At 52.5% G+C, this 27571-nt stretch overlaps 16 protein-coding genes across 16 annotated transcripts; 9 read left to right on the forward strand and 7 right to left on the reverse strand.

The window, feature by feature from the left end:
* Nucleotides 1–229: 229 nt before the first annotated feature.
* On the forward strand, nucleotides 230–2673 carry BDW74DRAFT_185744 (uncharacterized protein; the record flags this gene model as incomplete). The annotated part of the gene is made up of 6 exons (XM_073731101.1): nucleotides 230–417; nucleotides 630–841; nucleotides 892–1184; nucleotides 1240–1554; nucleotides 1602–1696; nucleotides 1741–2673. The coding sequence occupies 6 exons, from the start codon at nucleotides 230–232 to the stop codon at nucleotides 1994–1996; spliced, it is 1359 nt and encodes a 452-aa protein (XP_073582754.1). The 3' UTR covers nucleotides 1997–2673.
* Nucleotides 2674–5128, reverse strand: BDW74DRAFT_155031 (protein kinase family protein). Its single transcript, XM_073724765.1, has one exon. It carries the CDS (start codon nucleotides 4762–4764, stop codon nucleotides 2806–2808), a length of 1959 nt encoding a protein of 652 aa, XP_073582755.1. The 5' UTR covers nucleotides 4765–5128; the 3' UTR covers nucleotides 2674–2805.
* Nucleotides 5129–5632: 504 nt separating this feature from the next.
* BDW74DRAFT_155033 (putative methyltransferase) lies at nucleotides 5633–6667 on the reverse strand. The gene has a single exon (XM_073724766.1). It carries the CDS (start codon nucleotides 6578–6580, stop codon nucleotides 5768–5770), a length of 813 nt encoding a protein of 270 aa, XP_073582756.1. The 5' UTR covers nucleotides 6581–6667; the 3' UTR covers nucleotides 5633–5767.
* A 512-nt stretch (nucleotides 6668–7179) lies between these two features.
* BDW74DRAFT_179124 (uncharacterized protein) lies at nucleotides 7180–7611 on the reverse strand (the record flags this gene model as incomplete). The annotated part of the gene is made up of 3 exons (XM_073729365.1): nucleotides 7180–7366; nucleotides 7436–7493; nucleotides 7548–7611. 3 exons carry the CDS (start codon nucleotides 7609–7611, stop codon nucleotides 7180–7182), a joined length of 309 nt encoding a protein of 102 aa, XP_073582757.1.
* Nucleotides 7612–7967: 356 nt separating this feature from the next.
* Nucleotides 7968–8479, forward strand: BDW74DRAFT_31863 (uncharacterized protein). The gene is made up of 2 exons (XM_073732509.1): nucleotides 7968–8085; nucleotides 8134–8479. Exons 1-2 carry the CDS (start codon nucleotides 8056–8058, stop codon nucleotides 8353–8355), a joined length of 252 nt encoding a protein of 83 aa, XP_073582758.1. The 5' UTR covers nucleotides 7968–8055; the 3' UTR covers nucleotides 8356–8479.
* Nucleotides 8480–8611: 132 nt separating this feature from the next.
* Nucleotides 8612–9007, forward strand: BDW74DRAFT_179125 (uncharacterized protein; the record flags this gene model as incomplete). The annotated part of the gene is made up of 2 exons (XM_073729366.1): nucleotides 8612–8675; nucleotides 8730–9007. The coding sequence occupies 2 exons, from the start codon at nucleotides 8612–8614 to the stop codon at nucleotides 9005–9007; spliced, it is 342 nt and encodes a 113-aa protein (XP_073582759.1).
* A 1046-nt stretch (nucleotides 9008–10053) lies between these two features.
* BDW74DRAFT_168525 (glutathione S-transferase family protein) lies at nucleotides 10054–10774 on the forward strand (the record flags this gene model as incomplete). The annotated part of the gene is made up of 2 exons (XM_073726849.1): nucleotides 10054–10104; nucleotides 10166–10774. The coding sequence occupies 2 exons, from the start codon at nucleotides 10054–10056 to the stop codon at nucleotides 10772–10774; spliced, it is 660 nt and encodes a 219-aa protein (XP_073582760.1).
* Nucleotides 10775–11220: 446 nt separating this feature from the next.
* Nucleotides 11221–12610, reverse strand: BDW74DRAFT_31854 (uncharacterized protein). Its single transcript, XM_073732507.1, has 4 exons — nucleotides 12377–12610; nucleotides 12206–12330; nucleotides 11802–12154; nucleotides 11221–11755 (listed from the first exon to the last, which is right to left on the reverse strand). The coding sequence occupies exons 1-4, from the start codon at nucleotides 12564–12566 to the stop codon at nucleotides 11317–11319; spliced, it is 1107 nt and encodes a 368-aa protein (XP_073582761.1). The 5' UTR covers nucleotides 12567–12610; the 3' UTR covers nucleotides 11221–11316.
* A 1-nt stretch (nucleotide 12611) lies between these two features.
* BDW74DRAFT_31869 (uncharacterized protein) lies at nucleotides 12612–14836 on the forward strand. The gene is made up of 2 exons (XM_073732510.1): nucleotides 12612–13357; nucleotides 13402–14836. Exons 1-2 carry the CDS (start codon nucleotides 13142–13144, stop codon nucleotides 14662–14664), a joined length of 1479 nt encoding a protein of 492 aa, XP_073582762.1. The 5' UTR covers nucleotides 12612–13141; the 3' UTR covers nucleotides 14665–14836.
* On the forward strand, nucleotides 14837–15777 carry BDW74DRAFT_31870 (MOSC domain-containing protein). The gene is made up of 2 exons (XM_073732511.1): nucleotides 14837–14935; nucleotides 14992–15777. Exon 2 carries the CDS (start codon nucleotides 15065–15067, stop codon nucleotides 15659–15661), a length of 597 nt encoding a protein of 198 aa, XP_073582763.1. The 5' UTR covers nucleotides 14837–14935; nucleotides 14992–15064; the 3' UTR covers nucleotides 15662–15777.
* Nucleotides 15778–16700: 923 nt separating this feature from the next.
* BDW74DRAFT_179130 (FAD-binding oxidoreductase) lies at nucleotides 16701–18271 on the forward strand (the record flags this gene model as incomplete). Its single annotated transcript, XM_073729367.1, has 3 exons — nucleotides 16701–16829; nucleotides 16901–18080; nucleotides 18153–18271. 3 exons carry the CDS (start codon nucleotides 16701–16703, stop codon nucleotides 18269–18271), a joined length of 1428 nt encoding a protein of 475 aa, XP_073582764.1.
* A 27-nt stretch (nucleotides 18272–18298) lies between these two features.
* On the reverse strand, nucleotides 18299–20356 carry BDW74DRAFT_155046 (uncharacterized protein). The gene is made up of 3 exons (XM_073724767.1): nucleotides 19545–20356; nucleotides 18777–19498; nucleotides 18299–18715 (listed from the first exon to the last, which is right to left on the reverse strand). The coding sequence occupies exons 1-3, from the start codon at nucleotides 20020–20022 to the stop codon at nucleotides 18425–18427; spliced, it is 1491 nt and encodes a 496-aa protein (XP_073582765.1). The 5' UTR covers nucleotides 20023–20356; the 3' UTR covers nucleotides 18299–18424.
* A 1274-nt stretch (nucleotides 20357–21630) lies between these two features.
* On the forward strand, nucleotides 21631–22701 carry BDW74DRAFT_155053 (uncharacterized protein). The gene is made up of 3 exons (XM_073724768.1): nucleotides 21631–22257; nucleotides 22329–22396; nucleotides 22459–22701. The coding sequence occupies exons 1-3, from the start codon at nucleotides 21863–21865 to the stop codon at nucleotides 22467–22469; spliced, it is 474 nt and encodes a 157-aa protein (XP_073582766.1). The 5' UTR covers nucleotides 21631–21862; the 3' UTR covers nucleotides 22470–22701.
* A 641-nt stretch (nucleotides 22702–23342) lies between these two features.
* BDW74DRAFT_185746 (uncharacterized protein) lies at nucleotides 23343–24411 on the forward strand (the record flags this gene model as incomplete). Its single annotated transcript, XM_073731102.1, has 2 exons — nucleotides 23343–24285; nucleotides 24338–24411. The coding sequence occupies 2 exons, from the start codon at nucleotides 23343–23345 to the stop codon at nucleotides 24409–24411; spliced, it is 1017 nt and encodes a 338-aa protein (XP_073582767.1).
* A 1-nt stretch (nucleotide 24412) lies between these two features.
* BDW74DRAFT_155056 (NAD(P)/FAD-dependent oxidoreductase) lies at nucleotides 24413–26399 on the reverse strand. The gene has a single exon (XM_073724769.1). The coding sequence runs from the start codon at nucleotides 26329–26331 to the stop codon at nucleotides 25087–25089; it is 1245 nt and encodes a 414-aa protein (XP_073582768.1). The 5' UTR covers nucleotides 26332–26399; the 3' UTR covers nucleotides 24413–25086.
* Nucleotides 26400–27052: 653 nt separating this feature from the next.
* Nucleotides 27053–27503, reverse strand: BDW74DRAFT_155058 (uncharacterized protein). The gene has a single exon (XM_073724770.1). The coding sequence runs from the start codon at nucleotides 27284–27286 to the stop codon at nucleotides 27101–27103; it is 186 nt and encodes a 61-aa protein (XP_073582769.1). The 5' UTR covers nucleotides 27287–27503; the 3' UTR covers nucleotides 27053–27100.
* Nucleotides 27504–27571: the final 68 nt, after the last annotated feature.

A 27571-nucleotide genomic window follows, 5' to 3' on the forward strand; every position in this document is an offset into this window, starting at 1 on the left:
CGGTGCCATCCTTGCAAGGCAGAGACTGGCCATTGGGCGATGATGGCGAGACATACTTTTCTTTTTCCGGGCGAGGCGAAGGAAATCGGGGATCCCTATTCGTCGTGTTCAGCATAGCCTTCATGTCTTAGAATGTGAATTGAGCCTTGCCTGTCAGTATATAATGTGTTCTTTTGCAGTTTTTGTAATCAGCTCTATGCACAGTTATTTTATAGGATTAGAAATCACCATGACAGAGATTTCTGCCGAGTTCGATGGCTGGTCCTCGTATCCACGCAATCTGGGCTTATCGGTCGCAGTCGACGCTAAAGGCTACGATCGGCGCCTCGTACAGGCGGAGAAGCGCCTCTTTGCGGACTCCGACTCCGACTCCGACTCCGATGAAGACGACAATGTGGCGCAAATGCTTGAACTGGGGTCTGTTTGCCAAGGTATGTGACTCCGTACGGAGCACTCCGTGCAGGCAATCAAATAGACCAAGTCTTATGTATGCAGATGGGTCGAGAACCGCCGAGTATACTGCAATAAAGTCCACGTCAGAGTTGGCTGGCGTATGTCGGAGCCCCCGATTTTCATGGTTGTTGTATGTCGGCTGCCGTCGATACAATCGCAAATGCTGATTATCGCAGCTTTCTGCATCAATATGATTCCTGGGGTCAGCTCCAAGTGTCCGCAGAGTTCTTGAAGAAACTCTTTAGCTTCCTTCGCGTACATCCGGAATATCTCGACATTGCTTTTCTGTTCGCAAGGAAGTCGGGGCCAGTCGAGCAATCGTTCAGCTCACTGTTCTCGCACTGCCGACTCTTGTCGGTAGCCAGCGCGGAGTCAGCTTGTAGCTATGGTAGGGAGTCATCATCGCGGATGAAAGAAACGCCAGCTAAGATCGATCAGACATCGGGTACAATGTCAAATACGTGGCCGCTCATGGTCGCTCCTTGCCAAAGGACCCATATTCTGTGCGCGAAACTGGAGTATACCATGGTTTCGACGCTGCAACGCAACAAACCCAGTGGGTCTTCATACAAGCATCGCGAGAGCTACAGGAGCGCGTGCGAGAGTATTTCACGCGCCCAGAGGAATCGCAGGCAGAAGCTCAAATCACAGTACACGGAATAATATTCCAAGCCGCCAGTCAAGCTTGGAGGGAATACCTCGTCTATCTAGAAGGAACCTTCGCGAAGATGGCAAGTATTGACTACCGCCTCGGGTTTCAAGAACGATATGACTGACCGGAAGCAGGTGTCGCGGAGCTTCTATTCAAATGTGACAGGGCCCAAGATGGAAGGGGACTTTGAAGCGGATTTTGCCGACATCCGAGAGCTCCAGCTCTTCACAGACAAACTGGAGAAACTAGTTCAGGTTCTCCAGCGTAACGTAGACGTCGGCCAGGAGATCCAAACATTTCTTGGTCGCGCCCAGAGACACTCACCGTCCAGTCTGTCACCGGTGTTCGAAGACACAGCTTCAGGACTGCAGACCTCAATACTGCAACACCGGGTTCATAGCAGCAGGATCCAATCCTTGATCAGTCGGGCAAAAGGGAGCGCGATGCTGGTAGGTCCCATCTCCGTGACAGCAGATCTTTTGACTAATGCGAAAAGGTCCAAAACATCCTGGACATTCGAGCCACGGACACTACCGCGAAGATCAATGTCAGAATGCGCGAACTGGCGGAGAAGAACGCCCGCGAAACCAGGTCAATGTCCGTCCTCTCATTGATCTCCGCTATTTTCCTGCCAGCCATTTTTCTTGCCGTAAGTATAGCCCCAATAGCGATAAAATCTGGCTGACGGGCATCAAGACGATCTTCGGAACCAATTTTTTCGATTATGTAGAAGGCAACATCCAAATTGCGTCGAACTTCTGGATCTACATCGTCATGGCAGTCGGTATGTCGGGTTGCACAGTGCCTGTCTGGGTCTTTTACCAAAGAAAGAGAAAGTCAAAAAGCAGGCATCAACAGGAAGACGTTGAAGCCTGTGCCGAGAAGGTTTAAGAAAGGCTACCTTCTCGCGCCCTCCCGTATATCGCTTTGCGCTTTCTCCCATTCTCCTTGAAACTCTTTGAGCTGCCGCTGGAATGATTTTGCGTTTTGGTCGGCTGCTATGTGTCAGTGGCGCTGTATATGATCACACAAGACTAGGTCCAGCGGATTACCTGTTGGCCCGTCGAAAAGTATCTGCGCCTTTTTATGCTGTGTGTACCCGGCGTCTGCGTCAGGGATATGCATCGGAAAGCCCCCCTCGATAGGCACTTCGTAGTGATGGACATTCTTGAGAGTGAGAGCACCTGACCGGCTGCCATAGACTGGTTCAGCTGTCGATTTGGAGCTCACTATCACGTTGGTTTAGCGAAGTTGAGCGAAAAGTGTTATCTGAAATACCTTTGATCAGCAACAGCCGGTTTTTGCCTTTACAAATAATAGCAATGTGCATTCGAGGATTAGCGTTCCTCAGAGTACCGGGCCATAGGATTTGCTCATCGCGGAGCGGCTTTTCTGACCATAGTTGCACCACTGCCCTTTCGAATTCGACCGCAGATCGGCGTCGTTCGGGACGTCGATGGGGCAGAGAAAATATGTGGTCTGGAGTTATAGATATAGAGTACAGATTGAATGAGCAACTATAGACAGTCTGTTAATAAGTAGACCAGCCGCTTGTAATATGCGCGTACAAATTGTAAACATATTGTTTGGTCATCGCGGCTTGAAGGGTGAGAAGGTCGCGGAGGTCATTGAACTCGAAGGCGTATCGTCGACCATCACATTGGTACAAGGTTGCTTTGAGCAGTGATCGTTCGCTAGTTCTATCTGTATACTCCGGGTCGAAGCTTGGGAGCTCCTGATCCAACCTCATGACTTGACATTGTTAGCGAGTGGATACAACGAACGCAACTATACTCACAGGGCTCCTGTATGACGTATATATTGACATCTCGATAGTTGTACAGAATGCATTGGACCAAGAGGGATCTACCTTCATTGCCATCGTGGAGGAGTAAGCCACACTTTGGACTAGACGGTAACTCCAGAAGCTTGGCACATCTGAATACGATTAGGTAAAGCCGTACAAGGGTGGATTCATTCACTTGCAGCCTGCAGTTGGACCTCGACGGGCTATTTGGGACACGTTCATTTCTTACATCATCCCAAATGTCTCCTTGAGGGGAGAACCCTTCCGGTTGAAGCAACGCCTGACGATGAATCTCATTCAACTCCTCGGCCACGTGCTGTGACGTCGGGCAGTAAACGTGACCATCAGAGAGCATGCCGCGAATCAAGTCGAAAAACCTTTGTTGGAAAAAACGTTGGTGGAATGGTGAGATAAGTGCGTTGTTTTGCTGCTGTCGGCCGTTGTGGACAAACTCCTGTAGACCGTCCATCGTTTCGGTTACGGGCCTTTTCAAGACTCCGGCGTGATGAAAGCCGTAACTGTGAAATCCAGAGTCCTCATGGCTGTCGTTCAAACGAATTTGTCGGTAGCGTTGTAGGCCGCTTGTTCCATCTAAATCGAAGACGGCAATTTCGGACAAGATGGCGCCAAATGACCATACATCCATCGCTGGCTTACTGCCGCTCGGACCAGCATACGGCCGAGTAGAAGCGTTGATGTCGCTCGACGGCCACGTCTCGAGAGGGTTTGCAATTGACGACGTGTAACGAACGTGCAGCAGGCCGAAATCCGCAATCTTCATCACCCCTCGAACAATAAGAATATTGGCTGGTTTCAAGTCACCATGGTATGCGATAATTGAACCACTTGACCCATGGAGAAATGCGAGTCCGTCGGCGAGTCCTTGGACCTGACTCCAAAGTTCTTCTTCTGCAATGCCACCGTCACTTTTCAGATAGGCATCCAGTGTTTGTTCGGCTTCCTCAAAGACGATGGAGAACTGATCCCTGTGCCAGAACGCCGCCAAAGCTGACATCAAATGCGGATGCCTCAATTCATCGAAGTGCAGGAGGTTGAACCACTCCACCAAACCGGCAGTGTCCCGTTGGAAGATCTTCCTCGCGAACCGGGAGATGTGCTGCATCTTTTCGCCACGATATTCTTGGTACGCAAACTCAAATCCATAAACCTGCCCAAACGAGCCTCTGCCCTTCTGCTCGGTGTCTTGCCGGATCGGCAGAAATTCGAGGGGATCGAGGGTGATAGGCTCGCGCGATCGGTCGATCGCTCGGAGCTGGAACCTATACTGATTATCAAGGATATCATGGATGATCGACTGACCACGGACGCGCTCGTCGATAAGGAATTGCAGGGAGTCACGGGTAAAGAAATCACTGCCGTTCAGGTATTTTCGATGCTTCTGGAAAAAGCGGATCAAGCCAGCGCGTTTTAAACAGATGAGCAGCGCGTACACGGTCGCATATTTGTCGAGAAGCTCCTCACGGTAGAAGGTCTGTTTTCTGTTGTCTGGATTGACCAGCGAATCGATTCTGAAGTCTTGACGACAGATATCACAGGTGCAGAAGTAAACCTGGCGTAAGCAATCATCGGTGTTGAAGACGCTCAGGATGGCGCTTCGAGGAAAGTAGTTGCCGTCGGGGTCTTTTGCGACATCATACAGCTTCTCTCGTATTAGCCAGCACTCGATTTGGGCCATAGCGCTAGATTGGCATACGAGACGCGTCGCTGGAGGATTCTGGGACCTCTGCGAGACGGGTGCTGAGCAGCACGAGCGTAAGAGCAGAAATGGTTTGACGAGCCTCGTCGCAACAAGATAACCAGTCGGCAGTCTACTCAAACTGTCCAATCGCATTGGCCATGGTCGTCGACATGGATGCGGTCACCTTTCCCCGCTCTTGGCTCATTCTCGCGCCCATCTTCGGGCGAAACGCTTGGGATGTGCTTTGCATGTCCGACTTGAAGTGGACAGTAGTCGAACATTAGAGTAACGCAAGATTAAAGAGAGATGGAGCGCTAGTTGGAGGAAAGATGATGAGAGCTTGTTGTGATGGTCCAGTGCGGCTGCCCGCGGGCCGCGGGCGTGGGCGCGCGCCTTCCTACCACGGAAGGTGCCATAGCAATATTGTGCTTACTTAATACAGACCTTACCTAATATCAGCTCAGCCTCGTTGGCATAGCTCATGTGAGCCTTTCAAACGCTCACATGAGCTTTACCCCTTCCACGTGATGCCAAGCCAGGCACTTTGAATGCTCATGTGAGTATTAAAAAATTATGTAAGCTGTATTAGACCGTAATAAGTACTTACTCAGCGCTTAACAAGTGCTTATGATTTCAGTATAAATATTTTATAATTTTAATTCTTATAATAATAAAAAAATAATTAATTAATTACAGTATGGTGCTGTTACATGTAATTTATTCTTAGCCAAGATGTAGGTCACGAGACTGCCAAGCCAGCTAAATACGTAAGGACGGCTCGGATGAGCTTTTATGATACTACAGCTCACCTAATCTCTGCTCAGCCTCGGCTCCTTCCTAATCCGATATCGCCGGTGGCTCTTTTAACTCCGATCCTCGAATTCGAGATCTCGGGAAGGTTAGGAGTAGAGCAGCTGAAATTGACATATAGATGTATAGTAGATGTATGTAGACTACTGCATCGACTAGGTGCTTATGGACGAGACGGCACTTATTGCTATCTGGACGTTATTGTCGTACATTGAAGCTCCTGAAAGATATATATATTTTGTGGCATTTTCACGATTCTCCCGAACATTGAGAAAGAAACTATATTACGCATTGACGTAAATCATAACCACATCAACTCCGAAGATCATGCTACTCATCAATCACCTCAACCAAAAACCAACGCTCTAACCTCAATACTCTCCCTCGGCTTCGAATTCTCCGTCGATCTCGGGTCAACAAACGCGGAGTGCGGCACCCGTCGCGCAACATCCTCCCTCGTATCTGAGCACTTGATCAGGATCCTCTCATCGTTATCGATGCCCGACCAATACAGCCACTTCTGGTTCGGGTTGTATTTCACGCCCATCGTTTCACCCGTGTAATGCGGGTACCGGCGCTCGATGGTGCTTAGATCATCCAGTGCGACCGACGCAGCCGTCGCAAAGGCCAGCGGCATTGACTCGACCTTCCCATTGAGCGGGCGCCACACGTTTATAATCCTGCACCGACCGGCGAGTAACTTCTCGGCTTCTTCGGGGTCATTGACGTGTTCTCGGACGCGGAGGGCAGCGGCTTTCGGCGTCTGGTCGACGTGCGCGAAGACGACGGGTTGTCGGTCAGCCTCGGGGTTATATCGACGGATGGTGTGGTCGAAGATTACGACTTTGTGTGTGCCCGGGACATTCTTGAAGAGGAGCTCCTCGACTTCGCGGTAGTAGGTTGTCTTCACGGTCTCGTCGGAGTCCCAGGACTCGTAGGTCATCTCGGAGGGGACATTTTGGAGGGCGGCGAAGGCATCTTTATCGAGATTGTATTCTGATTCGTGGTCGCGGAGGTCTGTGAGGGAGACTTGGTGGGCGACGGCGCTGTAGTTTTCTTGTGGAGGGCCGGATGCGGGGACGACGGCGTGGGGTATTGAGCCGTCCTTTGGGGGATCGAGGAAGCGGATTTCGACGTCGACGGGGCCGGTGAAGGTCATTTTGGTATAAATTCTGGTATAATAGAGTATGATGATTAGATTGTAATGGATATTGAAAGCAACGAGGTGGTGGTACCGATGTTATGTTATAGAGAGCGCTGAATAATGGCAAACTGCGGAGGCCGAAGGGAGGATTGCGCCATTGATGACAAATTGGAGCTATCCTCACTGCATCCCACGTCATCGACGCCGTTCCTGAATCTTTATTGATCACTCATCGGAGATTTGTTCGAATTACAGATCTTGCTTAGAAACCGATCCAATGTCTTTACTAGCATGTTCGACATGGACAATGTCACACCGGAACGAATTTCTCATGCCCATCCCACAGACTAACCAGCAGGGACCGTTCCCCAAACCAGGGCGATCGAGCATGCTAGAGTTGATCAGCACGTGCGTATCTTAAAAGTTCATCATCGGCCGGAACACAAACGTACCTGAACCGTATAGTTATCCAAGAGAGCGACATCTCCTTCCTGCCATGGCACGAGAAAGCCAATGTCGTTCGAGATTTGCAGAAGCCGCTCGAGATACTCCCTTGGGATCTCCGTCCCATCGCCGTACATCGTCGGCAGATGAATCCCGCCATCATGACCCCTCTACGGCGGCGCAAGAGCTCCTCTATCGCGCTGTCGACCATAAACGCCACCGAGCCCATTGAAAGGGACAACTTGCCCGGTGGATTCAATGCGGCGGAAAGCAGGCAGGCGCTGCAAAACGTGAAGGGCGCCGTTGTCCTGCCATTCGGCTTCAACGTTGAGGCGGGTTGCTAGGACCTCCTCGAATCTGCGGCGCTGGGCATCGAGGGAGTCTTCGGGACGAATTGTGAACCCGTACACATTCTGCTAGTTCTACCCGATCGTTACGGCGTCGGGGTTCTCTTTCGAAGGGTAGTATTGGCGGCCGATAATACCTGGATTCATCGAGTTAGCCCACCATCTAGAAAGTCTGGACTTGAGGAGGATACCTTTCGACATGAGTGTATCAACGAACTCCAACAGTTCATCCCTCAACCTCTCATAAAATTCCATCGTTTATAGGATGGGAGTCTGGCCACCTTCATCGGGAATCTTCTGCGAGAAGAAGAAGAGAATTCCGGGGAAATGAACACTGCGGCCCTACTCGTTGTGGTAATAGAACCTCACGTTTGGAGGTTGCTCGTTTGCCGTTTTGACATTTCCTCCGAGTGTGGTTCTCTTGCCGGAAAGGCCAACTTCCTGATGCGGCTGTGTGAAATCGAACGCTTGGGTAAAGCTGGACAGATCTTCGGCGGTCCGGATGGGAAAGTTGCAGAATAGAATGGCGCCGTCTATAAAATGTCAGTGTTCAGTCTGCCCGGAGCCAGAAAGTGTCTCGTGCGCTCTGAAGAGAGGATTGAATACAAGTTGGACCTCACGCTGATGACATTCGGGTGATTGGTAATCTTCATCAAGTATCTGGACAAGTCGAACCTCCACAATGCCTTTGTCAGCGATATGATGGAAGAACTGTCGCTGTATGACAATGTGCGTACGCCCCAAGCGGCATAAGACACTGCGGCTGATGAGGTACAGGAAATGAACTATGCTACCACCGCCTATGCCGTTGTCAACATCATCGCAATCTGGCCTTGCAACCTGCTACTCACCCGAACAAGACCGCGATGGATCATTCCATTCCTGGAGATCGGTTGGACAATTGTCACATTTTGCCACTCTGCTATGACTAAGGATTCGCTTATCTATGTCGCTCGATCGATTCTGATATATTCGAGACTGAGCAATTCTCCACGATGACCTATCTTTGCGGGGCTTGGTATCAGCAAGAAGAACTTGGACGCCGGATCGCGATCATCAACATAGCCACTACTATTGGACCGATGCTTTCTTTTCCCAGGCCGCGGCCTACAATGGACTCAACGGTGTACATGGGAAGGCTGGTTGACGATGGCTGTTTATCATCGATGGTGCGATATTTGCTTCCCAAGCCGAGCTCTACCCCGGACCACACTTCAGATGTTGCAATTGCGTTTGCCAACAATCAATGTTCTCCATGATATACTGGTCCAAGGCATGGAACACTATCAAACCGGGCTCCTACACTGTTGCTCAAATAAGTACGTCTACCTCCATCCCGACACCAAAGAAAGCTATCTAACTTAACGACTCAGATAACTACAGCACACCAACCCAAGTCATCATCGTCGTCGTGACCCTAAGCATGGCATGGTCCAGCGGCCCACTCCTCCGCGGTCGGCGCTGGCCCCTCCTAGTATTTGGCAGTAGCAGCGCAGCAATAATTTTTCTGTCCCTCGCCACCACACCCGTATTCCCTGAGAGCCATGCTGGAAGATGGACACTATACTACCTCTCCGGCCTCTACCAAGCCAGCAGCTCCATGTCCTGGGCTTGGACGCGAGATACGCTATCCGAAGACCCGGCGACTTGAGCCTTTGCTTCCGCCGGCTTGAATGCTTGGGCGTATGTCGCTGAGGCTACTATACCATCGGGGTTGTTCAAAACCGTTGATCAACCGGGCGTCGTTGCGGGGAATTATGGTGCGGCGGAGTTTGCGATTCTGCATTCGCTGACGGCGATTACATTGACGTATGTCCAGCACCAACGTTGAACGAAGAGAAATGAGTCTAGGCGTCCGATACAGGAAGACGATAAAGAGGGCAGCGAGGCGCTCACTGGTGCTACGAACAAAGGTCCATCTGTCGTTGGGGTGTCTGCTGCTTGGTTCCGCTTCGGCCATTAATGACTTGGTTGGAAACAATGGCAACGTCTAATAGCGCGCCTGAAATGCCAGTGTTCATGGAGCAAACAAATTGAAGTTGTCGAGAAAGCCAAGGCACACCCAGTTGCTTTCAGTTAAATTGCCGTCTTCCTGGAATTTACAGTGTTTGGCTGTTAATCAGCCATCTATGATCGTCTACGAATCTCTCAGACAGTTCGCCTTTTTCATCGCTGAAGAACATTGTTACCTTAGTCTTTGCTACAGTTGAGAGCTGAGCTTCGGCATTTTGCGGTTTTTGCGGCGTTTTTAAAGGGCCGAGGACCAAGCGCCGCTGACCAACCCGCCAAGCCGCACAGAATCCTCCTCGTCTCACTCTTGCTCCTGGAGCTTTTTCGATCACAGCATCATAATCCTCACCGAGTTTCTTGATACCCTACGTTCTGACTGAAGTGGAGGGCCTCACGATGGCTTTTAATCACTGCCCACCGGCCAGCCGAGTGGGATGATTAGCCAGCGGGCCCTTCCGCAGCCTTCGATCCGTTTCCTTCGCTCTTTCCCCATTCCCCACCGGTCTCAGACCGCGGCGCGGTGTAGCCTCAGCTCCCCGCCGGTGGGATACACTGCTGAGAAATGTTCCGACCAGCTTATTTTTGTAAGGTATTTATAGGACGATTGTCCCTCCTGAGAACACCATGTCCCTAGAGTCGCACTCGCAACCCTCACCTACCTCCTCCTCGAAATCAAGAAAGCTCAAGATGACCTTCGGAACCATCTTCTCCTACCCCAACAACCCGCGGGTCTTCAAGGTACGACAACTCTCTTACCCCACTCAGCGCGATAAGCAGCATAGCTCACCAGTAGTGTTAGATCCAAGCCGTCGCGAACCTCAACGGCCACACCCTCGACAACGCACACTTCAAGCTCGGCGTTGACAACAAATCCGACGAATTCCTAGACAAGTTCCCTCTCGGCAAAGCCCCCGCCTTCACCTCCGCCGACGGCGTCCACCTCTTCGAGTCAAACGCAATCGCGCAATTCATCGCCGAGCACGGACCAAAGAAAGACCAGCTCCTTGGAACAACCCCCGCCGAGCGCGCTTCGATCCAACAATGGGTGACAATGTCCGAGACGGAGGTGGCCAACCACGTCGTTACGTGCTTCCTCCCGCGAGTCGGTCTGATTCCCTACAGCGAGGCGACGGATAACCAGGCGTTGGAGAGACTTGAGCGGGCGCTCGGTGCGCTGGAGCGACACCTCGCCGGCCGGACGTGGCTGGCTACGTCGGAGAAGCTGAGTCTGGCGGATATTGCGGTCGCGGCGTCACTGGTTTGGGGATTTACTTTCAGCATTGACGAGGAGATGCGCACTAAGTACCCCGGTGTCGTGGACTGGTTCCGCGATGTCACTGGTACTGAGGGCGTCAAAGAGGCGTTTGGGGAGACCAAGTTCATTGAAAAGCGCGAGGTTCCGAAATAATTGATACCCTAGACTACCTAATCTCGAAGCCCTCTCAATCCGAAGACCTACCGTTCATGTTTCCGAAAAAGCCCGTAGAAGTGTACCATCGAGATAGTATGCGGTTCGAATTGATTCAAAAGAGCGGCGCGAAATCCGTCTTGAGTTGAAAGGTCCATCGCCGGACCTTCTGTGTTCGGAAGCTCGGGCCTCGCCCCGGGCCACCAAGGTCCTTATCACGGCGGGTGTTCCACTTAGCTTCATCATCAACCCACCGAGTTTACAGGCATCGCTCAACGCGGAGTTATAACTTCAGAGGCACTTCCCTCCTTCCATTGTTCCGGCCGCCAAAATGCCGTTATTTAGCGATCCTCCGTTGCCCACCAACGTCCTTGGATCGTCGCGTTTGCTCAACCGTGGTGGTTATGACCGACCGTACCTGAGTCTACAATGACAGAAGCGAGGAATCGGATAAGGTTAGTGCAGTAGATGCTTCAATGATGCTTAATTCAAAGACCAAAATAATATAGACAAGAAACAGATACCCTCCAGCTCCAACCCAATCAACTCAGAATCCGCTCCATGCTCCCCGCATCGCCCCGGTCCCTTGTCTGTGTGACGTTGACCTCAAATGACTGCTGCACCGAGATATTCTTCGTCCCATAATCCGCTTCATCATCGCCATTGCTCCGCTGCAGACTGTGCAACCGATACTCGTGTTTCCCCATACTTCCCTCCGGCCTGAACCTCCCCTCCGAGTCGAGAGTCACCTTCTTCACCCCCGCACTCCGCGAGCGAGACCGAGATCGGAACGACCACAACGACAGCCGGGGAAGATACGTCGATATCAACCGCTTGAAGCGCATTGCGCACGCACAGATGATGCCCAGGTTTACTTCGACGATCGACCACACGCCTAGAATGGCTTGAGTCCATGTTGAGTCCGCGGTGTGGCTGAGCCGGATAACGTAGGGGAGGCGAGCGATGGAACAAACGATCACACTGTCCTTATCAGCAGCTACTTTCATATCAGATCCAGCGAGCATACCCAGAGCCTAGCGCGAGCAAGCACCCGATCGTGAGCTTCTGCTTCAGCTGCAACTGCAGATTATGGACCGTTGGGATGGGCAGGGTGATCACTGCGAGGTCAGAGGCGATATTCAGGACGGCACCGGATAGCGCGACGTTCTCGAGACACTGCAGTGTTCCATCTTTCAACGGTGAGCAGGGACCGCCGGTGATGATGCAGAGTGTCAATGTGTATACGAAGATGAAGAAGGCGACGCCGATGGTGGCAAAGCGATAGATCTTGGCCGGATTGATGCGGTAAAGGACGGACAGAATCGCCAATTTTGTGATCGCTGGGCAGATGAGATAGCATATCGTGTTGGGGAGGAGGGCCTACTCCAGTTCTGTTAGACTGCCCTGGTGCAAGCGGATAGGTGGTGCCACCTTATTCAACTCCATCAGCTGTGCGAGGCTGACATCCCACATGTGCTTCCCCCAGCCATGACTGAACAGGTCCAGCATGGTGACAAAGTATGCGAGAGCCACGCCATAGGAAACGGTGATTATTCCTAAGCGGCATGAGCGACATTCGGAGCACAGAAGGGCACGATTTACCTAGATCAAGCTCAACCTTCTGCGTCAACTTGAACGCCTGGAAGTATCGCAACCCCACGAAAAGCGTCGCAAAGAAGAAAGTCACCGCAAACGCGACGATGGTTCCAACTTGCAGATAGTTGTATGGCGCATTGAACTGAGGAGTATGGCCCGCCGGCGGCGTCATCCCAGGGGTAGTCGTAAGATCCATGATGCCTTATCTTCGGTCGGACGAGCAAGACCATCTCGTCGACAGGAAGCGCCCCCAACTTATAACAATCTGATTGTGACCCGTCATCCGACGCTGTGAAACACTGACCCCCAGACTAGAGGCTCCAGGATGCGACAAGCAGACATCATACGCCACGCCAACCCGTCACAACCCTCTGCAGCGACTCTGCAGAGCAAATCCTCCGAGAAGGAGTTCCTAGTTCGGCCTGTCAAATTGAACCCGGTCCACAACGGCCCAGATCCCTGCAAGCGCCTCCAAGTGGACACGGCTTAGATCGAAAGCGAGTTGGCGGCGTCCGTTAGCGCATCCTGTCTGTTAACGACGGCCCTAGCGCGGGCTAGTTTCTGACAGATAAAGTACGACAGAGATTAGTGCGCCCATGTGGCACTGGACCTGCCAAAAGGTGTGCAGGCGTTCTCGCCCGCTTGTACCTCGGCGTGCTTCGGGTGGCCTGGGCAGGTGAGCTGGTGAAATAAGTATGAACCCCCCCGCCTGCAGCCGAGGATCGGTCTCTCGAACGGTTGATACGTCCAAGTGACTATTTCTGCGGCGCAATGAATTGGCTTTTTGGACATGTTCCCGAGGCAGTCCCCGGCGATCGGGTGCTGCCGCTGCACTTTTTCGAGAACAGCCTGTTGGTCCAGGGGAACAATATGGCGGTTTCGCTTGTGTTTGATGCGGTTTTGGATCCGGTGGTGCTGCGCGAGGCATTGGAAAGTTTGGTGAAGCGAGACGGCTGGCAAAGGTTAGGAGGGCGATTGCGGAAGAATGTACGCTCTTCGTCTTCTTGGGTTATGCAGGCTAACGTGGCTAGGCCGCTGGCAAAATCGAATGGCACATTCCCTCCGAATTCACGACAGAAAGACCCGCCATCTCTTTCGCACACGTCGACCACGGCATTCCATCCTCAGAACACCCCGCCGCCGCGCGCATATCCAAACCGAGCCCTACCCCGGCAATCGTCGGCGATCCGGACGCGCTGGAAAGCTTAGCATGGGAGCCTGGATACAAGCCCAACGGGATAAGCGACTACCTGAATTCCGACCGACCTGTTCTAGGATTGCGCGTGAACAGCTTTACCGATAGGACGATCGTAACTCTGCAATGGCAGCATGTCGCCTTCGATGCGCTGGGCATGCAGTACGTCGTGGAAGGATGGAGCGCGACGCTCTGGGGCCGACCGGAGTCAATCCCGACGCCAGTTTCTCCCGATTCGGATCCATTCGACGTGCTTGCGACAGGCTCGCGACCAGTGACCGAGAAGCACGTCCTGACTGATCGAAAGGTTGGCTGGGGCGGTATTCTCAAATGGGGCCTCGGATATGGAGTCGACATGCTGCTCCGCGCAAAGGAGAACCGCATGGTCTGCATTCCAGAGAGCTACTGGCGGCCGCAGCTGGACAAGGCACTGGAAGAGCTGCGCGCTGAAGCGAGAACAACCGGCGGCGACGAGAGCAAGGTCTTCCTGACAGAAAACGACGTCGTCACGGCCTGGATCCTGCGCTGCGTCGTCGGGCAGATGGGAATGGACCCAAACAGAACAGTCGCCGCATCGATCGCCATGTCGCTGCGCAAAGCCTTCGAAGGCGGCCTCATCCCGTCATCGGCGGAACACCCCTACGTCGGCAACGCGTTCGGGTGGTCGAATATCCTAGTTACAGTCGGCGAGGTGACGACAAAACCACTCAGCTGGCTCGCGCAGCAGGTTCGGAAAGCAATCAACACACAAGGAACCCGCGCGCAGCACGAGGCATACTACGAGATGGTGCGGACGTCCGGAACAGGTCTTCCGATCGTGATCATGGGCGACGGGGGCATGGCGCAGGTTGGATTCTCGAACTGGGCGAAGGCAGGCTTATACGACTTGGACTTTTCGCCGGCGCGAACGGATCACCAGAGCAAGCCGTGCAAGCCGTCGTATGTCCAGGAGAACCATGGGCCTGTAAAGCCGGCCGACGGGTTCTTCATCCTGGGGAAGGATGGGAGTGGGAATTACTGGACCTCGGCGTGTAAGGTGAAGGGGACGTGGGAGAAGTTTGAGGAGCAGATGAAGAGGGACTTTGCGGAGGGTTTATAATTACTGTAGATATTGTCATTTCTGCACATATTTCCCTCGCTCTATACTACGCAACCCTTATTGGATGACTCCCCACGATCGTCTATGCCAGCTGCACCCCTCACTCACTTGCATGTGAGTCTGCCGTCCGCCACTCGGAGAATACTACCTCTGCAATGGCGATTCGCCGTAATGAGGAATAAGAGAAGGAGACCTCGGGATGGCCTGAACTGCATGGCTGCCTGAGACGTGGTCCGATACGAAGTCAACTCACTCCCACCCACCTATCAAGGTAATCCTCGTATTCCTTTCTGTCCTGCTTATATAGATAAAGACTTCCTGTTGTAGCGAACGCATCCCGGTCCCCTCTTCAGCGCCCACGTCTTCTAGGGTAAAATCAACCTCAATAACCACATGCATAATGAACCAGTCACAAGCAACAATCCTCTCCCTCTCAACCTCAAAAACGCACACCTTCTCCAAACCTCCCGTCTCCCGCCTAAAACTCATCGCAAACCACGGCATCGAGGGCGACGCGCACGCAGGGACTACCGTCCAGCACCTATCGCGACTGCATATTAAACCACCACCCCCAAATCTGCGACAGGTTCATATTATGCCGGTCGAAGTATTACAGAGGATTTCGGTCTCGGGCAGGTTGGGTGCTGATCAACAGAAGAGACTCCTTGAACCCGGGGCTTTGGGTCAGAATATCACCACACAAGGCATAGACCTTCTTTCACTACCTGTTGGGACGGAACTGCGGTTCGTGAACAAGGACGGACAGGTCCGGCCCGTACTCGTGTTAACGGGGCTGCGGAACCCGTGTAAGCAGATCGATAAATTTGTTCCGGGACTCATGGAGAAATTCCTTGTTCGCAGTGCAGATGGGAAGAGGGAGATTCAGGAGCGGCTGGCGGGGGTTATGTGTACGGTGAAGACTGGGGGTGTGCTGGAGAGGGGGATGGGGGTTGAGGTTGTGAGGCCGGCGAGGTTCGTGGCGCTGGGGGTTGTTTAGGGTCTAGTTGGGCTGTTTGGAGGAGAGATGGTGATGAGCGTCGTGTCTGGGGTAGGCTATATGTATGTTGCTCGAGTTGTAGTGTTATATCATCTCTTTTTGCAGCTGTATTCAGACTCGGCGTGTCCTGTTCAAATAATCAGATATCGCGAAGAAGCCTGCAAATGAGAATAGAAAGACAGGTAAGTCCTGACCATTTCAGAACCTTTGACTGATCCTTTGCAGAAGATCTCATCTAGAAGTTGAGAGCATATACCTTAGGTGTGGTAGCAAGCTGCCCGCCCTGGAACGTAATATACCCAAGGCAGCGGGCATTTCTCCCGCTGCATGCAACGCAAAAGCACCCGGCGGAGTATACACAAGCATTTCCTTATCTAGCCCTACCTAGGTACTACCTAGGGCTGGCGGAGTTTGTGCCATTGATTTGCTTAGCAGATAACATTGATCACATTATGGACGAGGTCTTTCGCCTGCAACATGAATAGGAGATGATATTTCCCCCCTCCTTCCAAGATATACTGGAGTACTCGAAATGAAGGCCTACCTGTTTAGCGGGAGATTCCCCGCGGATATGGGTAGGAAAGTGGATATAAAGACAGGATAAATACCCCGAGGGCCTGCGCTACGTATTGCAAGAATCTTTCATTCGCTCTTAATAGAGTAGAAGGTATCTATCTTAGGATAACTGTAACACAGACAGATACAAAAAAGCTACTTTAGACCCAAACGATGGAGAATGATCAGCAGTCCCCGGGCCTTTCGATAACGAGTCCTCTTCAGGTTATCGGAACTCCGACTCCAAAGAATCGGAAAGCCGAGCAGCAGACACGGACCCCAGCTGCCGAGCCCCACTATACGAGGGGCAACCCAGACATTCTTCATAAATACCCCGCGCAGCTCCAACGATCACTAATCACCGGCCACCGTTGAATACGAGCTCCATCCAGCTGATAACAACACCGCCAGATAAAGATAAAGACCCCTGTCCTTTCCTTTCAATTTCCCCCGTTTTACTCGCCTCCACCAAAACACACGCGCAATGTCCATCCCACTCGCCGCCATCGAGTCCCTCCGCTCCTCTCTCACCTCCTCGCTCATCTTCACACCAGCCGATGAGGGGTATCAGGAGAGTCTGCGGAGATGGTCCGATACCGGGCGGAAAGAAGCCGTACATGACCCCTGTCCTCAGCCCTCTACAAAATTCCCAACACCAACCTCCATTCCTTCTAACGCTTGCAGGGCGTGGTAATCCAACCAACCTCTGAACCCGACATCCTCACGGCCCTAAAATGGTCCCAATCCCAAGAAATCCCAATCGACCTCGCCATAAAATGCGGCGGCCACTCCGTCAGCGGAACCTCTTCCTCAGCAGGCGGGTTGGTAATCGACCTGTCCCGGATGAACAGCGTGACCGTTGACCCGGCGTCCAAAACAATAACCGTGCAAGGCGGCGCAGTCTGGCGCGACGTCGACGAGACAGCAGCGAAATATAACCTCGCCGCTGTGGGGGGGACCGTGAACCATACCGGCGTCGGCGGCCTTACACTGGGAGGCGGGTACGGGTGGCTTAGCGGGCAGTACGGGCTTACCATTGACAATCTGCTCAGTGCGCGGGTGATTCTCGGCAACGGAACCATTGTGACTGCGTCCGAGAAGGAGAATAGTGATCTCTTTTGGGCGCTCCGTGGTGCGGGTTATAACTTCGGCATCGTGAGCAGTTTCACCTTCCAGGGCTATGAGCAGAAAGACCCCGTGTACGCCGGGATATTAGCGTACACACCCGACAAGGTTGAGCGGGTCGTTGAGATTTTGAACGCTCTGCTCCTGGAAAAGCCGGATCCGCGCTCGGGCGCGATCGCGATATTTGCGCAGCCGCCTGGTGCCCCGGTTCCCATGGTTAACGTATTAGTCTTCTACAACGGGACCGAATCTGAAGGAAAGACCCGTTTCGCAGACTTGCTGGGCTTGGAACACGTCGCGAACACCATCTCCATGATCCCGTATAGCCAGATGAACTCCCTCCAAAACCCGATGGCAACATACGGCGACCGGAAGAGTTTCAAGGGCGTATTCTTCAACCCGCCCCTCTCGCCTTCTTTCGCTGCAACGATGTTGGCCGAGTTCACGGAAAAGGTGCAGAGTGATCCGGATCTCGGGGCTAGTGCATTACTGCTCGAATTTTACGATATGAGTAAGACGGTTTCAATTCCGCGTGATGCGACTGCGTTCGCGAGTCGCGGGACGACGCAGAATGGGATTATTACGTTGAGGTGGTCGGATAGTTCTAAGGATCAGGAACATCGGGCTTGGGCTAGGGCTGTGCAGGAGCGGTGGAAGGGGGAGCTTGAGAAGGGGGGTGGCAGTAATCTGGACGCGAAGGGGGAGGCCGGGGTGCCGCAATATATCAATTATGCGGAGCGTGAGTTTACCCTTATCTCTAAAGTGTTGGCCTTGTTCAGGATAGGGGATTTGCTAACGGTTGCGTGTACAGCGGGCGACGCGGTGGTTGGCAATATCTACGGCGAGAACCTGCCTCGACTCAAAGAGCTGAAGAGGAAGTTTGACCCGGCGAATGTGTTTAAGAAGATGCATCCAATTACGCTGGATTAGGTGCGGGATGCCAACCTTGGACAAGCGGAAGGTATCTAATATCTATCATTATGGACATAACTCATCTCATCGTACATAGCGCATAGCATATATCAAACCAACAAAGTACATACAAACATCATCCCAACATACTAACCAGACCAACAATCTTATTCACACCGCATTGACACCCGTATTAACATTGCCATTGAAATCCGCCTCTCTTAACGTCGCCGCCCTCTTCAAATTCATCGCCTCGTCCGCAATCGCCTGGCTAAACCCCATTCTCTCTTTCTTGTCCGCGACGCGCGTGTTCTTCGCATGCCAAAGTGCCCACGCCACGATGCAGACCATTGTCGCGAGTGTAAGGGGGGCCGCAACAGCCCAGAAGATCCAGAAGTGGCCTGTCGCGACGTGCGATATGGACGGGTTGTCCCAGTTGAAGAGGGGCATTGAGAAGAATGTCTACATACGGGTTAGCACGCACTTAACTATTGCGGAGGACAGGAAGGAAGGGTGGGTGTACAGCAACAAACGTCGCAGGCAGAAAAAACGTCGTCAGAAACGCAATGATCTTCATAGAGGAACTGTCGCGTTTACTCGCGGCCGCAATCTCGCGCGAATCCTGCGCGATGCTTGTGCTGAGGAGGGAGTCGTTCTGCGTGATCAGGTTAAAGAGCGTCGAGTGCTGGCCCTCGAGTCGTTCCTTGACGCCGCCACGGAGCAGGGCATGTTCGATCGTACTGGACACAAACTCCGCGCGCTCACGAAGACACATAGATGCATGGCCAAGCCGATCACGCGTCTCTGGTGTAAGCCGCTCATCAACCCAGTCGATTTTCCTGAGGATAAACTCAACACACCACTTCGTTGAGCGCAGCGTCGCAAGGGCTAGATGAACGCCGCTGCGCGCTTTACTCAGGTGCTTAACCAGCATCCTGTGGTCGAGGTAATCGTCCGCGCCCGGGCCCTTTTCGTTCAGCACGCCGTACCCCGTTGCGCCTTCCATCTGTTCCAGGGTTGTCTGGTACCGCTCGAGGTGGTAGGCGTTGTTGTGGAGGGTGAGTTCGCACGCGATGAGCGGGATGAGGAGGGGGTGGGGGCAGGTTGCGAACTCGGCGACCATGTTGGTGGACTGCGGGAAGACGGAGTCGTAGTACTGGATCCCTCGCGTGGTGTTGGTTGAGGGGTTGTAGTGGATGATTGTGGTGATGGAGGAGAAGTCGGGGGCGCGGGGGCGGGCGAATACTTTTACTGATCAATACGGTGATTAACATGATGGGGAGAGACATACGCCAACTACCACCGGGCATCTGGAAAATACCAATCGCTCCAGATCGCACAGACGCGTAATCGTGATGATGGTTTGGCAAGCCCAGGGCTTGGTTCATTGCGTCGAGCAGCTCGATCCCCACGCATGGCAGCGACTGGAACGAGCACGGCACAATTGCGAGCTGGAAGCCTGACGTCGGAGGCCGGCCTCCGTGCATTGGTGTTGGCTCGTATAGGCGCTGGACAATCTGGTCCTGGCGGTAGAAATCGAGTCGGTGTGCAGAGTTCGCAGTGTGACCTTGTGAGGCGTCGTCGTGCCAGCTCCACTGCTCCATCACAGCGATCTCACTCACCCCGTCTGGGGGGAAGTTGAGGCGGATGTCGCCAAAGTCCCAGTACCATTTTCGTGGTGGTTCGGCGGGTGGAGGATCTGGGGTCGCGTGCGAGTACGGCTGTGAGACTGGCGGTCCGAATGTCGTGTTCAGTGCTTCAATCTGCATGGCTTCGTTCGTGTACTTGGTGAGTTTTGTTATCGCTACGGCGAGATCGTTCGGAGCCCATCTTCGCGGGTTTGCAGGGTGACAGCTGAAGATATACGGACGGCCGACGGGCTCAGCCTGCAGGAGGGTCCATGTCGTGCAGACCGAAAAAGAAACCGCAGGACTTGGCTACGCAACTCGTGGCTGGGGGCTTTGCATAGCGAACTAAGAGGAATTGGCTTATCAACTCATCACTGTTGGCGCCCTCGGTCGCGTGCTGGGGATGCAGAACGAAGCTCAGCCCCAGGGCGGCGCGGCCCTTGCAGAGGGAAATACCAAGCGGGCAGCTTGAGACGGAGACCTTGAAAAGTCACACGAGAGTCGAGACTCGAGCATAAGATTTGGAGAGCTGGGAATCGGGGTGGGTTGCACGCGGTCGGGTGGCTGTGCTGCATAGCGGCATCAGCACGGCTTTTGGCCCCAAGGATAACTAATAATAGCCTGCATTAGCAACAGGCTAGCGGAGAGCTCGATTGGCCTGCAGCTGCCAAGCATCAGCGTCATCAGTGTCTCCTCCTCAGGAGTCAAGGTTGGGACTGAACAATCATGACTGCACGCTCTTATAGCAGATATATCAGCTCTGCAAAGGGGACTATAAACCTAGGTCCTCAGCAAGCACCAGGTATCCATGGTTAGCCTTTGCGACCGGTGTAAGTTACTAGGGTAGTACGTTCTGAGTCGTGATGCGACCGCAACATGGTATGAACGTATCTAATATAACAGTACGGTGCTGCCACTTACCTAGATGGAGATGGTGTGGGCATTGGAAGCCTCATAAGCATCATTCAATAGAAGCGAACGGACCGGACCGTGAAAAGACGATAGGAGCTGTCAAGAACATTAGAGGAATGAAAGACTGGAAGAAGCTTGACTCAATGACGACAGCCGCAGGGAACCAATTGGGCAAGCAATACGAGGCACTCGCACTTTTCCCCGGATTCCACTCTTGCCATGGACCCTTTCCCTCTGGCCTGCATAAGTCCACATGTAGAAATAGCCACATAGTCCAGGCTTCATGCTCATAGTGGCTAACCGTACAGACGGACGCTGGGCATACTATCGGAGCCATGGGTGAACCACCGAGCACCGAGCACAACAAAGCTACTTGCTTCATTGAGTTCAGCTTGATGCCTTATACACCGTCATGATCAAGCTCTTCCCGCTTCATCTTATGCCCGGTTGACCGTCAGAGCCCTCCAGTACGGACATCAAGCAAGCAAGCATCATCTCCAGCACGGTCACCTCATCGCGCAAGAATCTCCAACATCCATCTAACCTGGTCGACGTCAGACCTGACGAAATCGCACCTCGCTGTAAGTTTCCTGTCTATCAACAATATCACCAGCTGACGACGGCAGTTTGTTACGATCGTATGGCAGACCGCACCTCTGACGACGATGGCATATTGCATCTTAATCTCCTCGAGCCCGATTATTGGCCATTTTGACTCTGAAACTTCAATTGGTTGGCCTCAGTCCAATAGCACGCATCGGTGATATTAACAGCGTATATTAAGGGCGATCCCTTGCCGCGTTGGCACCCTTCGCCACCCCCGTCACCCGCCCCCACGTCATGTCCGTCGTCTTTGCTATCAACACCACAGCAATGCTGAGATTATGATCCTGAGTGTGACGCTGACGTCAGATGGGAAAGTTGTCTATATAGAGACCCTGAACGACGACCGAGATACTCCTTTCTTCCAGCATACCAGCTTCATCATAAATCCACAACATCTAGTTTAACTATCTACATTACCATCTCAATCTACCCCTTTCATACTACCTGCAAATAAGCTACCAAAATGCCTCTCTTCGGCCACCGTGACAGCATGTCCTCCTCAGGCTCGCGCTCTAGCATCGACGACCCAAACACGCACCGCACGCACAAATCCTCCGGCGGACTCTTCTCCCACCGCGGCTCGCAATCAAGCGGATACAGCTCGTCCGGCGCAGCCGTAGGCTCCAGTCGACACAGCAGCGGCAGCTACGGCCACGGACACAGTACCAGCACACGCAGCCACGGCGGCCTCTTCCGAAGCAAACACACCGAGGATCCGTCGATCACAGCAGCCCGCGAACGAGTTTTGCACGCTGAGGAGGCGGAGCGAGCCGCGGATAAGGCGCTTTATGCGAGTCGACTTGCGGTCCAGGAGGCGCGGAATAATGTTAGGGAGTTGGAGAGGGATGCCAAGGAGGAGTAAGCAACCCTGTTCTTGTTGAGAAGTGTTAAGGGGTGTGGGAGGCAGAGATGCTAATGTGTTTGTGCAGGGCGCGTCTTGCCAAGTTCAAGCAGAAGGAGGCGAAGGATATCTCGAAGAGGGTGAAGCCGCTTGGTCGTGAGTTTCCCCTAGATGCTTTCGCGTAGATGTCTATGGGGTTGCTAATCGTTGTCATGTAGGCCACCACTAAGCGCTGTTCCGCAGCATGAGACGATGATCTCGTCATGAGCATCTCTCCGATTGCCGTGCTCTTCCCCGAGGATACTCGGCTGTGCAATGCCATATGCTACGAGTAACGACTGTACAATAATTCCTTTTGTCATTGTTCTTAAGCGAGCGGAGTCCAGTTCTAGCTTATTCTGGTTTATACAATGTACCATATGAATATGAGTATAAAGTGCATACAAATATTGCTTGACGCTCTTGACTATGCATTAGAAATATTTAGCAAGACCTCGAGTAGTATAGTTGTTTGTAAAAATGGTGCCAGGGTTCTATACTTTTTGACATCTTTTGAAGCCCTACGGGGTATTAGACTAAACTATATATGAGAATGAACTGTCAACTCCCATTTTCCTGTTCCTATGTAGCTTGATGTGGCATTTTGGTGCTTATTGCAGTTATTCAGGAGCTAAGTGGCGTAACTCAGGCGATGGTGCTTGTTGTATTTCTCAGCTTGTCAGATTCGTTTCCCCTGATATGAGACGTCAAAGCTGACATACAATAGATCTAGCACTAGGCTTTTGGGTGGCGTTTTTTGCCTCAAAGAAGGTATTGCTGTAGACCACAATAGACGTCAATCCCAGCTTTTGCCCGCGTTCTTTCTGGCTTAGATTGTGGGGTAGCAAAGGAAACAGGCTGAAGGCTTCGTGAAGGTCCCGCCTTTTCTCCGAATATATTACCGGTCCCGTACTGGTACCGTATTTAGGTAGGTAATTGGCTGACACGGGTCATTGTAACTCCGAATTCCCGCGGCCCGACAACATCTGGGGCAGTGAGCTGGCAGGATAACAAATTCTATGCGTCAAGCCAACCGGTTTTGAGAATAAATTTGTTTTTGAAGATGCCAGTGGACAAAGTCAGGGAAATGCATGGACTCCGGGAATTTTCTGTTAACAGAGTTTGCTGCGTTGGGTTTGCCGATGAGCCCTTCCCGGAAGCGAAAAAGGAGCACGACCAAGTGGTCGAACGTAATGCCAAAGTAACTGACAAGTACAATGCTCTCCAACTGGAACTCTGCTGTCTTCATGATGACAATGTCTTCGTCGCCGAAAGCCTCAATTTCGTGGCCTCAAAATTAACCGGCATCAAAGTTCAAAACGCGAGAACAGAGCTCGAGTCTACTAATTCCGCACAGGGAATGCCATTGAGTAAAATGAGGAAGATTGTCAAAACCAGGCTCGGGGACGCTAGATTGGCATATCGAAATGACATAGAAACACTTTGTATGCTCAACAAATTCCTCATAAGTCGAACGTTCAGCCCGCCCAAGGATTATCCGGAACCAGATACACCAGAGCTCTTGTATCGCGCCTTCAAAGGTGGATGCCGGAGTCGCCATGGTCAAAACCTAGGCTCCCGGTCTTCAAACCAGCCTTTAACTTCTCCGTCTTATCATGAAGGCACTCTTCTTGACAGCTCACTCGTGGACGAAGTTGCTTTGAGAAATCAATGCGAGGGAGACCAGCCGTCGGACCTTATTGCATTATCCGATAGTCTGTCACGGATCTCAAAGGTAATTGCAGGATGGGACTTCAACGATAGGGCTGGAAAGATGATAGCGGTAATCAATGTCTCCAACCTGCTAGCGATGGGCGTTCTTTTTAATCGCACGACAACATTAGCCGAGTCACTTGGCATGGCTCTTCGAACTAGACGTTTACCGACCGGTTTCCAGTATGCGAACTCTAATTACTGGGTTGCCTACAGATGGGTCCCAGCCGAATGTATTGAGTTTTATATCTCTGAGCCCTTTCTCCGCAAAGCCTACGATATCCGTGGCATTGGTACGCAACAAAGCATTGAGTTTGAGCACTTGCTGCTGGCTAACGGCTTTAGGTGAAAATGATTTTGGTGTAAATCTCTCATTGGAAGAATTACTTTCACTAAAAGTTCAAAGACTTTCTATATAACTGAACTTGCACATACCTATATAGCAATAACAAGTTTGGACTTCGCTCAAGCAAGATCTCTTCATGACCAAGCTTTGAAGGGGTTGCATCACATCTTTTCGATTTCCAGGCCAAATCCGGAAAATGTCCTTCTGCAGTTTGCTCCCTCCTGCCGACAGTGTCGCGTTGGGTGTCATAGGCATCCATTAGGGTGCGTAGGCACCCAATTGACAACCTCGAGGATTCCATTGCGTGACCAGGATATATAACAAACCACGGGAAGGTAGTGACAGTTCCCATAGTCAGTCTGGTTTGATTCCGACAGAGTTCATCATCCAAGAGGTTAACTCAGACCACTTGCCGATGGCTGTTAGGAGTCACCTACCCAAGATTCAGATTCAAGGTCACGGCATAAGCTCTGGGGATGGCAGAATCCGATGCTAGAAATAACTGGAACACTTGAAATCAATCTCATCCAACAGGCACAGAGCATACCTAAGGTCTGATTGTTCTTGTTCCAATGATGAAGAGGAAAACCAGTAAATTAAATGATATATCGCTATTGAACCACCCAGGTACATTAGGTACTATGACTACCCCCTGGGGCTGGATATTACCACACTCTTATTCTCGCCTCTATCTCTCACCATCCCCAATTCCACAGACAATCCCCATACATAACTGCTGCAGCTCAGATCAAACCTCCTTCGCCCACGCCTTCCCACTCCACGTCCCCTGCGTCATACCAAGCCAATAATCCCTCCCCTTAATCAACCAGACAAAAAAGCTCGGCACGCGGTACCCCTTGGCGGCGCCCACGCCTTTCGCGCGTCCAATCGGCACAAGCTGCGTCTCGGACTCATCGACTTTGAAAATTCTGTCTTCACCGGAGACAGTCTGTCCCGCGTCAGAGAGCAAATCTCGCTTCAGGTTCGCGCACAGGACGGGGATCGCTTCGGTGAGGATGTGCACAGCGGCACGTGCATAGTCCGACACGTCGCCGGCGGCATAGACAAGGGGCCCGGCTTTATCGACGCGGAGGGTTGTGGGGTTCGTAGCGACACGTCCGTCGGGAGCTTTCAGACTATCGTCGAGGAAGGACGAATTGGGGATTGTGCCGTAGGCGGGGATATACAAGTCCGCATGCAAACTCTGTCCATTGTTAAGCTTGACCTCAGTTTTCGCCGTGAGCGCGTCTTTCCCTGCCTCGGTCGGAACAACACCCTCAACCCTAGCATTCTTCACAACCTCAACGCCCAGCTTGGACAGGTAGCTCTCGGCCGTCTGCGCGATCGCGGGACGGAGTTGCGGGAGGAGTTCAGCGGCAGAGGTCACGAGCGTAATATTGCACTTTGGCGCCTTAGAGCCGAACCAGCCTGCTTTGCCGTTGATATGTTCGCCGAGTTCACCGGCCGTTTCGACACCCGTCGGTCCGCCGCCTGCGATGACGATACTTTTTGCTTCTGCCATTGCGGAGCGAAACTCGTTCCAGCGCGCGATGAGCTCGGGCTTCCCCTGGCTATTCAAACTAAAGAGCGGCGAGTACGTCGACGCTCCCGTTCCAATCACGAGAGCATGGTACCCGAGCTGGATCTCATTGTGCACCGCGCCGGTAGTCGTATCCGTGATCTCGTCGATGATCACGAGTCGTCTGCCGTGGTCGAGGTGTTTTGCGCGCCCGTGGATAAAGTGAAATTTGCTGCCGTACTGCGTGAACTGTTCTTTGATATTTACGAAGAGTTTGCTCTGGTCGAAGTAGGTGTCGGATAGTAAGGCGCGCGGTGTCGCAGGCCGGCAGACTACCTCTTTCGAACTGCTGACCACAATCACCTGGTATGTTTCTGGGGACGGTAAAGAGGGGATGACGTGTTTGAGGATGTAGTGGGCTGTCGAAATCCCGGCGTAGGAGCCGCCGAGGATGAGGATGGTTTTGGGGGGCATGGCGGCTGACCGTGGGAGATGAATACGAGAGATGAGATGACAAAACCGAGGGTACAGCTCGAGGTAGCACGGGAAACGCCCAGTATTTATGTTCCTCTGAGCTGATGCTTCTTTCAGCCTCGATTTCCAATCCGACGCAATGGTCCATGCGCGGACGAAACAAAGCCGACCGCGTAGCTGTAGCCCTAACTCAGCTTACCACGCCCCGGACGAATCGCATGTGCCGTTCTCTCGGCATTAGTCACCATTGGAAATCCGATCTATTGGCGCCACGTGAGCTAAGCACCGTAAGCAGCTAGCTCGCTTTGTGTCTGGTTAGTTTGCTTGCCAATAATTGGTTGTTTCGCGTTAGTGCACCGCGGGGGCTGAGCTGTCCTGTGTCAGGATCTCGGACGAATTAGTCTCCGATGCGTCGCGCCCGAGAAGAATGAGAATAAGATGCAATGTGCAAGGATGCAGGGGCCCAGGGGGCTGAAGGAGCTGGTCTGTGCTTCGGCCTTGTCAGCTTTCCCCGTGTTAAGGTATATTGATTCCAGGGTCGAATCCTAATCTTTTGTGATGGGTGTCGGCTTCAGCCGCCCTGCCCTGTCAACCCGATGAGTCAGAGTGTTCATAAGGCGCCCTGAATACGAAGGGCAAGGCCGGGGTACACAAGAAGCCTCTCCTTCCCTGGTTGTCTCGTCTGAGTCAGTCGATTATACTCCGCCCCGATTGGTATCACCTGGCTTGTCCATTCGCTGTCTCGTTCTCTGGCGCGTTGAACAGCCAGCTATGGGGCGCTCAAGGCCACTTCCATGTCCTTGCTTGGCTTAGGGCTTCTAGAGTCAGGCGTCCTGTGTTCCGTCTCAAATTGGTAGTCGCCGCTTGTCCCAGGCCCAGCCCCGGCGGGGTTCTTTCCCTGCATTGGTGCAGCCGGAAATATACTTTCGCCACACTTGGCGTCGGCGAAGGCCATTGCCAGAAGTCTTCTAGAACCCCTAAATCATCAACGCACTGTTATTGTATGACGTTCGAATGTCCTCCGTTGCGCGACCTAACTCATTGTATCGCCTCTTACTATGCGATACCATGGTAGCCCGGTCAAGGCCCGGGGTGAACTACTCATGGAATCAAGAACGAAGAAAAGAGCACATTGAACCCTTTAAGCGGTCCGTGTATCGCCTTAACAGAACAGCAATTATCCAAGCATGAAGGAAGGAAATGTATATAAATTAATACCTATATTTTTTGAAGAACCGGC

This window comes from Aspergillus multicolor (genome assembly GCF_047715735.1).
Source record: "Aspergillus multicolor strain CBS 133.54 unplaced genomic scaffold BDW74scaffold_16, whole genome shotgun sequence".
Lineage (NCBI taxonomy): Eukaryota > Fungi > Ascomycota > Eurotiomycetes > Eurotiales > Aspergillaceae > Aspergillus > Aspergillus multicolor.

Coding starts and splice junctions, on each gene's coding strand:
- BDW74DRAFT_155031 (XM_073724765.1), bottom strand. CDS start 4,764: ATGCGATTGGACAGTTTGAGTAGACTGCCGACTGGTTATCTTGTTGCG.
- BDW74DRAFT_155033 (XM_073724766.1), bottom strand. CDS start 6,580: ATGACCTTCACCGGCCCCGTCGACGTCGAAATCCGCTTCCTCGATCCC.
- BDW74DRAFT_31863 (XM_073732509.1), top strand. CDS start 8,056: ATGATGGAAGAACTGTCGCTGTATGACAAT. Junction 8,086..8,133: donor AACTGTCGCTGTATGACAAT/GTGCGTACGCCC, acceptor GATGAGGTACAG/GAAATGAACTATGCTACCAC.
- BDW74DRAFT_31854 (XM_073732507.1), bottom strand. CDS start 12,566: ATGGATCTTACGACTACCCCTGGGATGACGCCGCCGGCGGGCCATACT. Junction 12,331..12,376: donor GAAGGTTGAGCTTGATCTAG/GTAAATCGTGCC, acceptor CATGCCGCTTAG/GAATAATCACCGTTTCCTAT. Junction 12,155..12,205: donor AGCTGATGGAGTTGAATAAG/GTGGCACCACCT, acceptor GAACTGGAGTAG/GCCCTCCTCCCCAACACGAT.
- BDW74DRAFT_31869 (XM_073732510.1), top strand. CDS start 13,142: ATGAATTGGCTTTTTGGACATGTTCCCGAGGCAGTCCCCGGCGATCGG. Junction 13,358..13,401: donor GAGGGCGATTGCGGAAGAAT/GTACGCTCTTCG, acceptor TAACGTGGCTAG/GCCGCTGGCAAAATCGAATG.
- BDW74DRAFT_31870 (XM_073732511.1), top strand. CDS start 15,065: ATGAACCAGTCACAAGCAACAATCCTCTCCCTCTCAACCTCAAAAACG.
- BDW74DRAFT_155046 (XM_073724767.1), bottom strand. CDS start 20,022: ATGCAGATTGAAGCACTGAACACGACATTCGGACCGCCAGTCTCACAG. Junction 19,499..19,544: donor GATGCCCGGTGGTAGTTGGC/GTATGTCTCTCC, acceptor GATCAGTAAAAG/TATTCGCCCGCCCCCGCGCC. Junction 18,716..18,776: donor TGCCTGCGACGTTTGTTGCT/GTACACCCACCC, acceptor ACCCGTATGTAG/ACATTCTTCTCAATGCCCCT.
- BDW74DRAFT_155053 (XM_073724768.1), top strand. CDS start 21,863: ATGCCTCTCTTCGGCCACCGTGACAGCATGTCCTCCTCAGGCTCGCGC. Junction 22,258..22,328: donor GAGAGGGATGCCAAGGAGGA/GTAAGCAACCCT, acceptor GTGTTTGTGCAG/GGCGCGTCTTGCCAAGTTCA.
- BDW74DRAFT_155056 (XM_073724769.1), bottom strand. CDS start 26,331: ATGCCCCCCAAAACCATCCTCATCCTCGGCGGCTCCTACGCCGGGATT.
- BDW74DRAFT_155058 (XM_073724770.1), bottom strand. CDS start 27,286: ATGGCCTTCGCCGACGCCAAGTGTGGCGAAAGTATATTTCCGGCTGCA.